We start from the raw sequence: 16,965 nt of genomic DNA on the forward strand, positions 1-16,965 counted from the left end.
AAAATCTCACTTATCGCCATTACACAATGTTGTGTATCATTCCTGCACAGCGTTTGGTGATTTGGAGGTTTCATTCAAGATGTGGGAAAGTCTTTATTGATCCTTCTGGAGAAGATTCCTAGCCTTCAGGTTTATGAGCAAGCTTTGACCAGCGGTCCATCTGGTGTGTTTTCCTTGTTTTATTAGGCTAGTGGGTACATGAGAGGCCCACTTATGTCTAACATGTGCTACCACAATGAAAAATAAGGAGTCACATGAGTCACGGTATCTCACAATAGTGAGTACGCCTCTCATTTCAGTAACAATGTGTCTTGCAGTATATCTTCTCAAGGGACAATACTGCAGAAATGAAACCTGGAGTAGTCAGTGTACCGCCTGTACGGCAGTGTAGGCTTACTAGCCACTGAAAAACGTTATTGTTTAAATCGATGGCAACGTAAGTGACTACTAAGATTGTGTCTCGTCTACAGTCAAGCATGGCGGTGGTGTCCTGGTCTGGGGCTGCATGAGTGCTGCAAGCACCGGGGAGCTATGGTTCACTGAGGGAAACATCAATTCTAACGTGGATTAAGGCAGTGCTAGATAACAATGGTGCTCAGTAAATATCCACAATTTGGACACGAGGTGTAGTCACTTGTGTTGCCATGTTTTTAGTAGGCCTGTCAAATGATTAAAAATCGATTAATCACAGTTGTGTAATTAATCACCATTTGCAACTGTCTTAAATATGTCAATTTTACTGCATTTCACTGAAAGAAAATAAGACAAGACGATACAGTATACATTTGTATGTAGCAACATAAATACATAAACCAAGCTAAAAGATAGCACACGTCTGAAAATCTATTTTCCTTACTCTAGTTATTTTAATAGTAGCAAAACATTTGATCACACTTTACCGTGTTATTATGAGCAATGGTGTATTCATAGACACCACCTCATTTAAGTTTAATATCACATTTTGAGTGTATTTTCTGGGGTTTCCGAGCATACTTAAATGCGGCAAATTGTACTTCTGCATTAAGAGTTACATTAGTGAGTGATAAGAATATCCACTTACTGTTTTTTTTGGGGGGGGCTTTGTTTATTCAGACCACATAAAAGCTTCAAGATACATTTATGGTGTTGGAATTGCTCTGCTGTTGATGCGTTACTGTCAGCATCAGACTGTGTGTCTGTGGGTAGCCCCGCTCTGCTGCCATCTGTTGTCATAACAGGGAGGCGTGGCTCGCCTTGATAGTATGCGTTAATCACGCTAAAAAATTAAGTAATTAATGAAATAATATAATCACCGCCATCAATGTGGTACTGAGTCGGCTTGGATGCTCCGCTAAACGAAGTTAACCCAGCCAGCTTCCACTCACGCCCTGTGACGAGTAAAAGATGAATATTGAAGGGTTTTTTTGTTGCTGACCTCACCGGTGATTCATGTGGCTGCTTCAACATGTTTAGTTCGGGAGGGGGCGGGTCAGTGTATGTGAAGCAATACGCCACGAATGAGCGGTCGGCTGGGGAAGTATTTTCCCACCAAAACTTTCCTTTTCCTCATGATGAGCGCGCTTCATTCACATTATGTCAGTTTGGGTGAGATTCCATGTTTAACAGTAGATTCCGTTAGATCATAAGGCCCTATAATGACTGTGTTGACTTATTTTCTCAGGACAGTAAAGCTATACAAGCTGTCCCCCGACTACTCTAAATCACATCCAAGTTTAATTTCTATAGTATTGTCCCTTGAGAAGAAATAATAAGATGCTTGCTGGAATGTGAGAGGTGTATACTCACTGTTGTGAGATACTGTAGATTCCCTGCCACACCACAGGTGTATTAAACATACGAGATGTCTGCATGTTGTTTCACACGTTTATTTCTCAAAATAAGTAAATGTTACAGTTTGACTTATTTACAAGGCTTGGAACAGGAAAATAAATAAGGCGGTACTGAATATAGCAAATCGATGTAAATGGTCTAAAATGTACAGCAGCTTTGGCTACCAAAAGTCATACTCCAAGGAAAAAAAACCCCTCAAACTATAGTATTAATAAATAAAGCTATGTGAAAAAATAAATAGGGTACTCTTCTCCTCTACTAATTTGAACTACTTTTTTTTTTTTTTTTTACACAAAGAACAAAGAACTGGGGGTCTTTCACACTCTTCATTTTAAAGCACATAATCATGATCACGGCCAAACAAACCTAATAAAAAAGTCTATATATTCATTTCCTACCACGTTTGGGATCAGAATCGTCATTGTTATTGACAGACATTGTATTGAGAAGTGTTTCAAAAACGAAATTCTCCTCAGATCGGATTGGTACGAGGCCTCCAGCTTTAAAAGGATAGCTCGGATTTTTTGACATGAAGTTATATGACATCCCCATCAGCATTGTAGTTCACGAACAGCGACTTACTACCCCCCCACTCCTAAATCCAGTCTGATCAGATTTCTGTGATGAAGAACGTAGTTCCGCTTCGTTGCTGGGGACAATTAAGTAAAGAGTTTGGCTTTTCAAAACACTACGGGTTCAAAAGATTAATACATTTACGTCACAAAAATGCCTTCCAAAAAAATCTGACCTCACAAAATGCTCGCCGTTTATTTGTCTCCCGCCGTATTCCTGCGCACTGTTGCCTGTGCGTTCTTGTGGATGCGGCAAAGACGTTCGCATCTACTTCCGCGACGGAGCGCCGCGGCCATCTTGTTTACGTACGTGTTCCACAGCGGGAGGGAAGGCATTTTTTGTGACGCAAATGTATGAATCTTTTCAACACATATTGTTTTCAGGTGCCGAATTCTTTACTTAATTGTCCCCAGCAACTAAGCGGAATTACGTTTTTCATCACATAAATCTGACCAGAACTGGTTTTAGGAGACCAAGTGTGGGGTAAGTCGTTGTTAATTAACTACAATGCTGATGTCATACAACTTCATGTCAAAAAATCAGAGCTATCCCTTTAACAGTATGTGTTTACTGGAGTGCTTTAATATCTCTGTGTGCTTACTGCGCCCATCAAATCCCTGATTAGCATGTTTATCCCTCCAAGAATCCTGCAGTGGCATTAAGAAAAAAAAAGTAAGCCGGAAAGTGCCGCATTTAACAAGCTCTGATGTTGTAATGTATTATGCATTACGTGCAATCGCTGACCATTTGCCACTTTGATAAGTACAAGAATTATGAGAATAAGGTCGTCATTAGATGAATAACATCAAAATATTACGAGGAAAAAAATAATTTTATGAATATAAAGTTGGAATTTTGCGAGAAAAGGACATGGTGAGGGACTGTTAAGTTTTGCAACTAATAGTTTCAATGAAAGGAAAATGGATGGCTAGCAAAGGAAGGTTATGAGTTTATGCTCATAGCATTATGAATTTATTTTAATACGTTTCAACAAAGTAGAAACGTTTTGTTTTGTAAAATGTATTTTAAAAAATCTTGGAATATTAAGATTTTTTGGGACTAAATTAGACAATAGGTACATGTTTTTCCTCTTTTTATATTAAATTGTTTCTCTCATAATATAAAAATTGCATAATAATAATTGCATGTATTTCTTTCTTTTCAGTCTTTCCCCTAATATTCTTTTGTAGTGTTTTAGGTGGCAGTTAGAAATATTGAAAATATTGTTATTGTGCTCCTGTTGTTGTTTTCCAAATGGCTTTCAAGCTGTTATTTGTTGTATTTTGGCTTTAAGTAACCCCAATGCATCCTTTCACATGCCTGTCGAGTAAAGGAGGAGAGTTGTAAGTGATGTAAGAGAAGTGATCAATGATTACATGACTGCTGTTGTGATTTCTTCATGGAGTAGAAAAGTGGTTAAATAGAAAGAGGCTATAAAGAAAGCGGTGAGTCTGTAACATTAAGGCTTTAAAAATGAATTATTGCTCACATTCACATGCACACGTGGAGTTCTGACATTCCTTCAAAGTTTCAATGCAATTAATGTCCTCTACATCCGTTAGCGTGTGTCCTTACATAGAAATTTCCAGAGGGAACTCTTGTGGATCATTTTTGTGAGGTTTGTGTGCGTGGAGGTGGGAATGTTTTCAACCGGCAAAGATTTGGCCCGCAAGAACATAGCAAAAACAAAGAGTTGACCTAGAACAACATGAGTACAAATACTGCTGCAATATACACAAAGTAAATGGAAAGCACACATTCTAACACAGGGCGTCTATAAAGCCTGGTGGATTGTTACAATTTGGTGGATTACCAGTTCCTTTGGCCTCCCTGTGAGACATAGAGACAACATCCATGAAGTCAGGGGGCAGCGTCCTGTAAACCTCTGTCCCCCATCCTAAAGCTTTTCTCCTCCCCTTCTCGTCCAAATGGAGGCAAAAACAAGCGATAAGGTTACAAAGTCTGACTGAGGAGCCTCAGTGATTGTGCGGTAAAGCAGAGTGAACGTGTGTCCTCTTGGCATCTCGTTGTCCATGCTGGGAAAGGTCCAAACACACAAGCGCACATTCAAATGTTGCTTTATCCAACTTAATAATGTCCTCTTCCTTTTCCAGTCACATAGAGAGAAGCGTGGGTAGTAAGCTGCCTCCGTGGAGTGTGTGCGTTGTTGCACAAATCACCATGGAGGCAGCAGGTGACAGACAGCTCCGATCTGCTGGCGGCTGATGTTAGCGCGGCGTCCAGTTGTTGGCCAGCTTGGCTCTGGGGATGGTCATCTTGTCTGTGCAGGGAGAGCCCGTCTCAGGGGAGAAATGGATCCCACAGTCGTTCTTCATGTTCTGAAACTTGTTCTCCTTGGAGGGCTCCATGTAGACCACTGAGTTCTTGTTCACGTGCTTGAGAATGACGGTCTAAAGAGAAAAGGGAAACGTGAAGATGAGTGGAACATTGTTTAAGGTTGGGTGTGCACAGTTGAACCAGCTTATATCGACACCCTGGGACTGGCTGACTGACGTTCACATTGTCAATTGTCAAAACAGCCGAAAGTGAAAGTGAAAGTAACCATTGCTTGCACATTTACTTGCAACTTTGGCCAGAGACATAAAGATGGGCAATAAGAAAGGATTTAGGAAAGGATGTTTTTATTTTGATTCTTCTGTTTTAATATGATATTGTGGATCCCCGCACATTTGTGATTCAACAGTCACGGCCCCGCAAATTTGCAGATTTTTGCTCAAAAAAACTATTATTTTGTATTTTTTCTCAGAAAATAGGCAGAAAATACATCTCATTCACCATGAGTGCATATGATAATTTATAAATATGTGGTAATACAGGTCAAATTACAGCATGCATGTACAATTTTTACATGTTCTTCATGCTTCACTGATAATATTTTTCCTCAAGCGTTGACATTTCGCACTTTGTTTGGCAGTCCCTGAACGCATCATAGTTGTGTGCTGTAGATGCAAAACGTTGTTTGACTACGGAGGCAAAGGCTTCCACAGTCAACCCGGCCTCAAAACTTGCAGCGAGGTGAACACAAGTTAATATACGTTACGTAATATACGTAAGTCGTTACTGGAATTACAACAGGCAAGCAGTGTGGATTATGTAGACGCTGCTTGGAGAAACGGCTTCTCGAGCCTGCTAGTCTCTAGTGCTCGCCTGACAACCAGGCTACAGGCTACACCATGATCTGATTCCATCTGTTCATCGATCATTTTACATTATCATCCATTAGTGGCGAGTACCTATACATTTTATCCTTTACATGTGTGCATGTTTTAATGCTGTGAACTAGACAGTAATTATGTTGTGGCTTAGCGATAATGAGGAAGTTGACTTAACGTCAACACGTTGACATACACAGAACTATCTGGGTCTCAAATTTGATGTTGACTTACGGTAAGGAGGCACTTTTAATAATCATAACAACACTATGGACCAGGACTGGATAAGTTGTTCGATAATTGTGACTCATTACAGACAATACAAATGCCATGAATAGACTTTATGACTTGAAAGGTCATCAGGGAGAAATTTCCAGCAAGCACACCATGAATGAACGTTAGAATCAACAAGGAAATGTCACTCAAGCACATATTCCCACCTTATTTGGTGCACTGTAACAGGACATCTGCACCCACTTCTTTTTCTTGTTGATGAGTAAAGCGACAATGAGGAAGATGATGATGGCCAGGAGGAGACCTGCCAGTATCCAGGCGGCTGATTGGTAGATCAGGGCCATCTCTGTTTGGTTGGGGTAGTTCTCACCCAAAACGGTCTCATCTGTGGGACACATGCAGTAGGAACAATCGATCAGAGGCTTTTAGACTCCTACGCACAGGGATGACCTTGGAACAGTGAGAACATTGTAGATTACAATAAATGACCGATATTATCTCACGCATGTTGAATCAGACAGCACTCCAAATCAGTGGGTTTCTCGCTTGGAACCCTACTGATTTTAACTCACTCAATACCAAACACGATGTTATGCATTTTTATTATAAATCCGAAGGCCCAATCCCAACAAAGTATTTATACGTCTTTTATGTTTTTGTTTTTTTTGCGCCAGAGGCTATAGAGGTGATGATGCAACTCCTAAGGAATGGATGTGGGTTAAAAAATATGTGGATGCTCCCTGTCATCGCTCTACTTGTCCACGTTTTCATAGCAAGAACTCGGGATTTTGTTTGAAAAAAGAAGGCCAACCCAAGATGCTTAAGGCTGAGGGAAAACGTCAAAAGGGTTTTAGAAATCGTTGTTCTATGTCAAGGCAAAAACCTCACTGATTTTGAAGAACATATTGTGCAGCCTATTGTCTTCAATCAGTAGGATTCTTGATATAGAACCAATATCTAAAAGTTTGAACAGGTTGACATTGTGCTACGAAAGTGAAAATCAGTACGTCACAAAATCAATAGTGTGTTATGTATCATTTTTTACACACAACATGGTTCTTTCCTTGATATAAAATAATAAATCGAGATGTTATTGGCATCAAAATGTAATATCGGTCGATATCGGTATCGTTTTTTTTCCCTCCAATGAAAGCCGATATAGCAGTAATGTAATAATGTAGCAGCTTGCCAATAAATATACTGTAGGCAAAGTCGATTTGTATGAAAGTATGAGCTTTCAGGTCATTCGTGATTCAGCATTCTCCGCCCCACAGATTCATATTTTTTTGGTAAAAAAAACAACAAAAGATTGGTTGCTTTTTTCCACAGAAAACACATCTCATTCACCCTAAGTGATTAATCATTTATTAATGCCTGATAATACAGGTCAAATGTACAGCATACATGTACCACTGTTAAAAAAGCCCACAATTTTTACGTGTTTATATCTTTATGCTTCACTGATAATATTTTTTCGGTGGTCATTGAAGGCACTGTAGCTGCTGTGATACAGCAAAAACAATCCTGCCTGAAAACTTGCAGTGAGGTGAACACAAGTTAATATACACTTGTAAGTCATTACTGGAATTACGACAGGCAAGCAGTGTGGACTATGTTGATGCGGCTGGGAGAAATGCCTTCTCTGACATCTAGTTGGGACGACCCAGCAGCCTCCACATTGGAGCCTCGTAATACCACATGAAGGTGGCCCAACAACTGGCCCGTGACTCTTGTTCATCTGTTCTATCATCATCATCATTCGTTGGTGGTGAGTATCTATGCATTTTATCATTTCAAATGTGTTTAATAAGTGTGTGAGGCATATTAAGGGCTTTTACGTGGATTGTGGTTTTAGCATTTAGCTAGTTAACGTCCATCGCTAGTGAACAATGGCAATTGAAGACAGAAGGTTCTGGATTAATTTAATTTAATCTAATAAAAGTGTGTGGGCGGATCAATTACTTGCAGATTTTCGCCACTTGCTGGTAGGCGGAATGTCGCTCCCTTGAAAAGCCGGGCTGTACTGTACTGTTTTTATACAATAACTTTACACCTGACAAAAATACTCTTTGGTTCAACAGAACCGTAATTAAACAGTGGTGGTGTTCATGAGTAAAGATGGAGGGGTGGGTGGTTATTACCTGTGTTAGCAACAAGGGCAGGTTCTGTGACAGCATTGTTCCCATCAGCCCGCTGTACACTTGTAGTGATCTTTGCTTTTGGGGCGATGGTCGACAGCAAGACTGGTGCAGATGTCGTCATTTCTGCCCAGACAGGAATAAAGACTTTATTTTTAAAGTTCCTTTTGTGGACTTACAGTGCAAGTGTGTTATTGTCTCAACTCTCCTGTGTTTCAGTGAATAGCTAGCAACTGTTCTCACTGTGGTTTTTTAAAAGTCCTTATGTGGAAGCCAAATAATAAAAACAAAGGGCGCTCAAACGGCTGCATATCAGGGCAAACAATGGGATCCTATGCTGAGGTTTTCCGCTGTAGGAAAAGCTGACATGGAGCTTCCTGCGCCGCCACAGAGCGAGCGTTGCGGTCTGATTCAGCTGGGGACAGGAAACACGTGTGAATGTGCGGATGCTTGAGGAATGTTTTTGCTCTGAGTGGACTGTGTGAGTGTGTGTATATGTCACATGGAATGTTGCTGCAAATGATCGTGTTTGCCTATGCAGCGCCAGAATGGCTGGCCCAAACGAACTAACGCATACACACACGCACTTTGAAACAGTCACGCCCTCTTTCTGGCAGGTATCACTATGAATTATGACTTCCCCCATCAACAAGCTGTGCCTTGTTCCAGTAGTAGCTCCTTATTATAACCTTTCTTCTGTGTGGAAGTCTTATATAAACTGCATTTTAATATACCTTAACTGAGATTTTAATGCAACAAAAACACTCAGGCCTAAAAGAAATTAATTAAAAGTTGTCTTTTTAGAGGTGTGAAGCAGTACTCACCGAGACAGTGCAGGCAACATTGGCCCTTGCGTAAGACAGGCACCCTGCAGTTGGCAGGTGGACAACGCTGAGAGAAACACTGAATGGTGCCGTTGTTGCAGGTACAGCTGGTGCAAGCGTTGGTCTTCCAGGAGTCTCCCGCCAGCAGGACATCTCCATCGCTGGTTATGCAGTACTCTTGCTGGCTGGTGTTCACTGGAAGCAGCGGGCCCTGCGTCTTATCTGTGGATGCATGGAAAGACGGGTTCAACTAAAACAAGATAAGGGAGTTCTGTTGCAGACCTTTTCCAACCCAGCTTGTCGTGCAACTTATTTTAACTTTAATGACAAAAGTACTGCGACGATTATAACAACTGCAAATAAAATTAAAGAAATTAAGGTGTTGTTGTAGTTAAAACTGTTTTCCACTGTTTTGAGAAGATTTTGGAGCGAGTCTGTGCCAATTTTGGTCCATTCATTCAGAGCAACATTTATGAGGTGTTTATAAAGGGTGGCAGTGGCTCAGGACGTGGAGGAGGTCGTACAGAAACAGGAATGTTGGCGCTTCGATCCCCGCTTCCTCCATCCCAGACACTTCACCCACCTAGCCTCCAGTGCTGCCCACACTGTATCACGGCGTAATCACTGTATGAACGTTTGGTGGTTCCAGTACCCCTACAAATATAGCTTACCACCACCAGTGTGTGACTATAGCGCTTTGGGTATCTATCTGCGCTATAAAAATCAAATTCATTATTATTATTACTTATGGGAAATAACAAATGCAATCTACTTGCGGCAGCACAGTCATGTATTGGTTAGCATGTATTGGTTTGCCTCAGGAGATTCAAGTTTGAATCTCAGTTCAAACATCTCCCCGTGCTAACTCGAGACTGTACATTGTCCATAGGCAGGTGTGAATGGTTGTCTATATGTGCCCTGTGATTGACTTGCGTTGCCTTGTGTTACTCACCTCCCACCTAAAGTCAGCTGGGATAGGCTCCAGCTCACCCGCAACACTAATGAGGACATGTGGTATAGAAAATTGATAAATCTACTTCTGCTTCTGTATGCCATGAATTAAATTAATGTTATATACTGAAAACAGCTGTAATATTTTGACTTAATTTATTTAGACAAGATTTGTTTATGTGTTTATGTTTGATGTGCCCATTCTTGGTCATTCCAAAGGAGTTAAATGGGTTAAAATTAGGGATGCTCCGATCAGGGTTTTATGCTGCCAATTCCGATACTGATTATCCATGAGTGAAATCGACCGACATTGATCACATGGATTTAATTACAATTTTTAAAATGTATTTATTCGCCAGGGGTGCCGTATAAGGGGGAAAAGTCAGGACAATTCAAAGGTCCCCTGATCGCTAAGGATCCCTAAAAATAGGCATTTTCTAATAAAAATGATGATTGATTTCATGGGTTCCAGAATACCTGGCTGCACCCCTGCTAAAGGCTATATGATATAAAAAGAGGAACCATAATTTAGGCAAGACATATTTGACTTACTTTTTCAAGAGAACATATATCGCTTGTGAAACTTACAGAGGATGAGACGCCTTCTTTAAGGAGACTTTGAATGTGAGATTGCGTACATTGGAGGAGCCCAAGAAGGACTTCCAGGAAGCACACAGGTCCGCTCCAAGTGAGAAAGCAGTCGGCGAACCCGGTGTTTTCCACCGCTGACAAAGGCTGGTCATCTCATCCAATGAATTCAGTTATTTTGCGGGTTATTTGCTTAGCAATAACTGTCACGCACATACAGTATGAATGAATTTTATCCTACGTTTTGGCTACAGTAGATGCCGTTTGACTGATGATCGCACCGTGAGCCTCGAAAACTCTCCGTACTCTGTCAAGTGTTTGTTCTTCAAATGGCATATTAAATTAAAGCTTTTTAACGCGCTACCCCTGCAAGATAGTTTTCATGGCATGTGTTGGCAGGTAAGTTCCACACGGCAGACTTGTTTGTTTTGTTTTGGCACACCTGCACAGTGTGAAGGAAAGTGGGAGGAGGACGCTACCCAAGACATTAAGGCAAGACACTACACTGCACGTAGTGATCGCTGCAAGCTGCAATAGTACTAGCCGCAGGTGATCTGATTTTGTAGTAGGCGTTGAAATACATTTATTGGCACACGCCGGTCACATGCTTCTTCACAGAAATCGGAGAATCCGTAGTTAAAATCAGGGCTTTCAAATTCCTTCACACCATTATCATCCAACCATGCCTTAAAGGACATCAGTCATGCTGGAAAAAGGGCCTTTTTAAAGTGTTTGTAGAAAATTGGAAGCATAGAATTATCAAAAATGTCTTGGTAAGGTAAAGGTAAGTTAAATGAAGAATGAAAAAGAATGTCTGTCACAAGATGAGACAATTCTGTCTGTAAGCTATCTCAACTGAAGATGCTTCCAAAACAAGGACTTCCCCCAGACAGATGTTATTTTCAGGCTTCATCTACATGTCTTATCTAAATCCCAGAGGCCTGACTGTCCCAGGTCCTGACCCCAGTCTTGGCTCGCAACTGTCCTACTGTACATATCCATCATAGTGGCCATCCGTCAGTGGGATGTGTATTATTCCCACATTCCTTGTGACCAGGCCCATACATATATCAAAGGCTGGCCTCTGACAATCTGCTTTTGTGGAGGCAGATGCAGCGATAAGACAGGAGCAGCATACTCGAGGAGCAGCACACAGGCGCAGTCATGCATTGCTGATTTGTGTGCCTGGTGTTTGGGAGCTATTGCCATATATTGTCCCAAAGTGAATGAGACCTAGCTGTAAATAAAGATCTTGGTGTGGCTTTGTGTTAGTTTATATGTGAGACACTGTTGACTCCTAAAGGAATGGTGGAGATGCAGCAAGATAAGTTACAAAGAAAGAGATGACAGCAACATCCCCCTTCTTGTGTGCTGGCTGTCGGGTGAAAGAGGTCCTAACGTGCTGCTGCTGCTGCTTGCCTGAGGGGTTGCTATGTAAACCCAACCAGTCTTGACTGGTTTCTTTACGAGGTTGTGTGCCCGACATAAAACTGCAAATTCCTTCACAAATCACATTCACTTCCAAAATTCACCCAATTATCATCTTGAACAACCTCAGCTCTTTAGCAACTTACCAGGACATGCATGACAACAGGTGTCCCTGTTCTTGGTAGGTGTCTGGCACAGAGCCGGGGGACAAACTTCAGTGTCGCACAGGACACGTCCCTGTCTGCAGGTGCAGCGTGTGCACTCATCCAGGTCCCAGGTCTCCCCCTCCACATAAAACTCCCCTCCAGGGGCTCTGCACACCACCATGTCCATCCCCTCAGGCAGACCGCTACCTGACTCATCTACAGTTTTACAAGAGGAGAGAAATAGAATCAAATCCAGATTCAGACCTGTTAAAAAGCATGCATACACAAAGACACCTCAACCCTTAAAACAGTAACCCAAAGCATTGGAAAGTTACAACAAGGGGTGTACAGGTTGTGCTGACAATAGGGGTCTGACACAAGTCCTGATCCAATATTGATATCAGGCCGATATCAGCGAAAAAACAAGTACTGGATTATATTGGCATGCATCTAAAATATCCAATATTGGCACTCCGATACAAGCAATGGATTCCAGACTCCACCCCAGCACGATGATCTAACAGCGGTCGGATAGAGCCCACGTGATCACAACAACAGTGTGTGCTAGCGTGTTAAGCATGGAGTAGGAGTGATGTCGGCTGTGTATGGTTTTCATTAAAGTCCAAAAAAGACATTGCAGCTGAGTGCAACACTTGTCATGCACAAGATACAAAACCGGGGAAGTTCAATACGACTAAACTCATGGCGCATTTGACGCAGCATTAAACGGGAAACTCCCACAGGACAACAAGAAGTCATGTGCTATAACAGAAAAGATTACCAGCACCTGTCGCAGGTGATTAAAGTCTATTTAAAAAAAAAAAAGAGCTAAACCAAATTTTTGAGCGTTTCCGACAATGTCAAAGAAGCATTAGTGTTTCCCCAAACATTATTGGCGGTCTGTCACAAATAAATTTGTACTGCCACAAATAGACTTGATGCTACCTGTTCGCGTTCGCTCAAAACAGATGAAAAAGGGACTGTATGTAGCTTGTCATTACAACTCCGTACACTAGGTGGCACTGTGCATCGAAACTCCGCTTCTTAACAAAACCCATATGTACCTGGTCTGCCAGAGAATGAGAATACGTAGCAGGTGGGATCAGTGGTGCCAACTTTGCAACTTTGTCGCTATGTTTAGCGAGTATTCAGACCCCGTAGATACTATTTTTTCAAAAAAGCGACTCGTGACAAATCAACCACGAAAGAGCGACCATTTATACATTTAAAAAAAAAAAAATGTGATAGAGTGAGGGAGTGATATTCGAACCACGATGTCGCAAGGGATGACTGTAAAACAATAAAAATGTTGTTAAAATAACACTGATAGAGCTCTTTAACCTGGGTAGAGATGAGCCAAGTGTACATCTGACATCTGGTGTGAAAAATTTTAATTTTCATAAGATAAACAAATATTAAAAGATAAAAGTGGTCACGTGTGTGCAAATTGTGTAGAGGATTGATTGATTTTAAATAGAAAACGTAGCTTTTGTTACTGATCATGTGACACTGTAACCGTGCAGTCAGCAACCATTTCTCATGGCACAAAAAGATGTGTGCATGCCACTTGCAGCATAGGGTCAAAGTTGAACATGTGTGTCACTTTATCAACTGCAATGATTTGATTACAAAAGGAAAAACTACTTTCAGACACGGACAGTGGAGGACAGTCATTTTGTACTCATATACAAGCGGGATACTAACTAATCCATTTCAATTATATTGTCACTTGAGCATTTATAATACAATGGTTGCTGAAATGTGAACTGTATCTGTGGGAAGTTATAAATTAGATTCAGTGCCAACATAAGTGGACTAGATTTGAGGTAATGTGTCCAACCTTCACACGTAGGACAACACTGGTCAGGCTTCACTACAGGATGAGAGCAGCTGGGCACAGGACAAGATATCAGCACACACATCTCCCTTCCAGAATGACAGTAGCAGTCACGGCAGCCATCGTGCCAGCTTTCACCTTCCTCGTATCGGTGGCCATTAGTGGTAAAGCAAAAGCTGGGAACTGGGACAGGGGCGGTGGTGCTGGGGCTCTGGACACTCTCTGAAAGAAATATGATTAAAAAGAGAAATATTACTGGGATAGCCTGGTAAACCTTTGTGTCTATTTGGTTCAAATATGATTTGGCCACCGATCAGTCTTGGAAGATTTCCGTGAAAAAGCAGGTGATCGGCATATGCCACAAAAGTTGATCACCTCTGGCTCGTGCGATTGCAGCCTACAGCCTACAGTATAGCGATCGTCCCCCGCCCACTGCACAGGCGTGCCAAACCCAAAACAAACATGTCTGCTGTGTGGAACTTACCTGCCATAAATAAAAAATACTTGAATTCATCGGACTAGATGGCCAGCCTCTCTCAGCGGCAGAAGACATCGTGTGTGCCAACTGCTCTCTCTCTGCATGCTACTGGAAGTCCTGCTAGAGGACCATCAGAAAATGTACTCGTACATCCAAAGTCTCCTTAAAGAAGGCTTCTCATACTCCATGTAAGTTTCACCAGTGATATATGTTCTCTTGAAAATGTATGTCAATTATGTTTTTGTCTAAATGAAGGTGATTTTGTGGTTTTTCATATCATATAGGCAGTAGCAGAGCAAAAAAGAATTCTGGGCCCCATGAAAAAAAAAAAAAACATTGTGTCCCCCCTTTTTTATTTAAATTTACAATTCATCTATGTGATCGGTATCGGTATCGACCCATTTCACTCATGGATGATGGGAATCAGCAGCATAAAACCCTGATTGGCGCATCCCTGCAACTAATGGATGGATTTAACCCAGCACAGCCAATCGGTATCCACTGGGATCAGAAGCAAAGCCAAACAAACTGAAATATGAGAAGTATTTCTCAGTTCAAGTTTTGATGCCTCGTCTCTTTCATGGAAAAAAAAAAAAAAAAATATATATATATATATATATATATATATATATATATATATATCTTTTTTAGTCTATAAATATTTTCCCAAGTCTGAATATTTTAACAAACCCCAGAAAGACGTATTGAGCTCTTTTAAAGTCAGGTAAACATCAGCTTGTTTGCAGTAAAAGTGTGAGTCTGACTGTTGCACTGACCTCAGAGTATATTGAGGCCGCAATATTTATACCACAGCTATACTGGAAAAATAAACACTTACTGTAAAATAGAATATAAATCAGTCATCTGGATTTTAACTTGGACGTTGGAGGAATCTAATTAGACTTGTATCCATGGCTGCTGGATAAAGCCAAATACCAACCAGAAACCCAAAAAGACAAACATTTAAGGCTGCTCAGAAGAGCAGCCAGAGGTCACAGGAAATCAAAAGGGCAGCTTTGTAGCAGAAACTCAAACTTTTTTTCTCCAATCTTCCGACAAACTGACATGTGGTGGTGGAATGCTATTAATTGGAGTGTGAGTTTTAATATCAGGGAACAAAGCGCTTTGAGTACCTGAAAGGTAGAAAAGCGCTATACAAGTGAAAGTCCACTTCCCACTAACGGCAATCATGATGCAACTATTTTTTGCAAAACAAATGCGGCAAGGCGGGCCGCACGGTGGCCTCGTGGTTAGCATGTTGGCCACGCAGTTAGAAGATCGGGAAGATCTGGGTTCGAATCTCCGATGGGCATCTCTGTGTGGAGCTTTCATGTTCTCCCCATGCGTGGGTTTTCTCCGGGTACTCCGGTTTCCTTCCACATTCCAAAAACATAGGGTCATTAGGTTAATTGGCGACTAAATTGTCCATAGGAGTGAATGGTTGTTTGTCTATATGTGCCCTGCGATTGGCTGGCGACCAGTCCAGGGTGTACCCCGCCTCTCGCCCAAAGGCAGCTGGGATAGGCTCCAGCATACCCGCGACCCTCGTGAGGATAAGCGGCATAGAAGATGGATGGATGCCACAAGGCTGCTGAGAAGCCGGAAGCCCTCCCAGCGACACTGTGTAACAAGAAGCGCAAGTTGTCAACAGAAGGTCTGAAGAGCCTGCTCATGTTCTGAGCTGTTATTAAAAAAGATTGAGAAGATTGGATCAGCTGTACTGTTTTTTGGAATACCTGATGCGGCCACCAAGCATCCCGGCAGAGAAGTTGAGATTGAGACCTCTGAAGCAGAGTATGTGTGGGTAACATAGATGCATAGATGCTTGGAAATTCAGTATAACGTGTGGACCCTGAGATGATTCTTGTTTTTGCATGTGACCTTAACTACTTTAACCTTAACTACTTTTTTTAACAACTTTTTGCGGACACAAACCATTACTAGTAATAACTACCTCTGCCTATATTTGATTTTGCATGAGCCCATAAAGTGCAATTAGTCTGGAGTGTGAGGTACCTTTACACATGCAGATGGAGCAACCCTTCTTGTTCTGCCTGTAGCCATCAATGCAGTGCTTGTCACAGGTGAAGGGAGGGCACTTGACACAGCGACACATCTCACAGCCGTGCTTGTTGCGACTGTGGGGTGACACACACAAACACACACACGTAAATGCCATGAAACATCAGAAGAATACAAAGTCTGTGTGTGTTGCGGGTGGCACACAGTGAACACCAGAAGCCAAGGTTAGCTATAATCAACATCTGGAGCTGCTTTTGCTCTTCTCTGTATTGGCTGCCTTTGATGGAGGCCAGCATGTAAGATCCCGGTGGTTTGCACATCATATCAACAAAAGAAGCATTTTAAATTGAATTCAGATGCTTTCAATGTAACCTGGAGGCTAACTGCTTCAAACTGATTTGGAACTGAGTAACGAGAAATAAAAGTGTGATTCCAGTCCTCAGTGCACGTTTTGTTTTGCATGCAAGAAGTCAAGATAAATCACCCAAATCTAATTATGGGCCTAATAAAACATGGATGAGCGGCAAAGTTAAGAAAGTAGAGATAAAAGAAAGCCAGTCCATCTCCTCCCGCAGGTAATCACGCCTTCCTTACTACCGGATGCCTCCAGGTGAGTGATGACACCTGTTTCACATAGCAGTGACCTAGTTAAGTCTGAGATTGTTACTCTGTCAGCAAGGCATAAATAAATCACCCAATGTCATTCATAGCATTAGCACAGAGCGTCTTAAGGTTTGCACTCA

At 41.6% G+C, this 16,965-nt stretch overlaps 1 protein-coding gene and 1 long non-coding RNA gene across 2 annotated transcripts in view; one reads left to right on the top strand and one right to left on the bottom strand.

Annotated features, from left to right (window-relative positions):
• Positions 1-1,823: 1,823 nt before the first annotated feature.
• crim1 (cysteine rich transmembrane BMP regulator 1 (chordin-like)) overlaps positions 1,824-16,965 on the bottom strand; it is a 50,013-nt gene continuing 34,871 nt past the window's right edge. The window contains exons 9-15 of the mRNA XM_054797207.1: positions 16,217-16,338; positions 13,726-13,944; positions 11,886-12,101; positions 8,773-8,994; positions 7,952-8,074; positions 6,017-6,195; positions 1,824-4,814 (exon numbers count right to left, since the gene is read on the bottom strand). Of these exons, the coding sequence (XP_054653182.1) occupies positions 4,632-4,814; positions 6,017-6,195; positions 7,952-8,074; positions 8,773-8,994; positions 11,886-12,101; positions 13,726-13,944; positions 16,217-16,338 (1,264 nt within the window). The 3' untranslated portion in view covers positions 1,824-4,631. The remainder of the gene's footprint in view (positions 4,815-6,016; positions 6,196-7,951; positions 8,075-8,772; positions 8,995-11,885; positions 12,102-13,725; positions 13,945-16,216; positions 16,339-16,965) is intronic.
• The window catches only part of LOC129192836 (uncharacterized), an 88,294-nt gene continuing 74,046 nt past the window's right edge, over positions 2,718-16,965 (top strand). Inside the window, exon 1 of the long non-coding RNA XR_008573507.1 lies at positions 2,718-2,886. This is a non-coding gene — a long non-coding RNA (uncharacterized LOC129192836). The remainder of the gene's footprint in view (positions 2,887-16,965) is intronic.

Source organism: Dunckerocampus dactyliophorus, chromosome 13, assembly GCF_027744805.1.
Source record: "Dunckerocampus dactyliophorus isolate RoL2022-P2 chromosome 13, RoL_Ddac_1.1, whole genome shotgun sequence".
Classification (NCBI taxonomy): Eukaryota; Metazoa; Chordata; class Actinopteri; order Syngnathiformes; family Syngnathidae; genus Dunckerocampus; species Dunckerocampus dactyliophorus.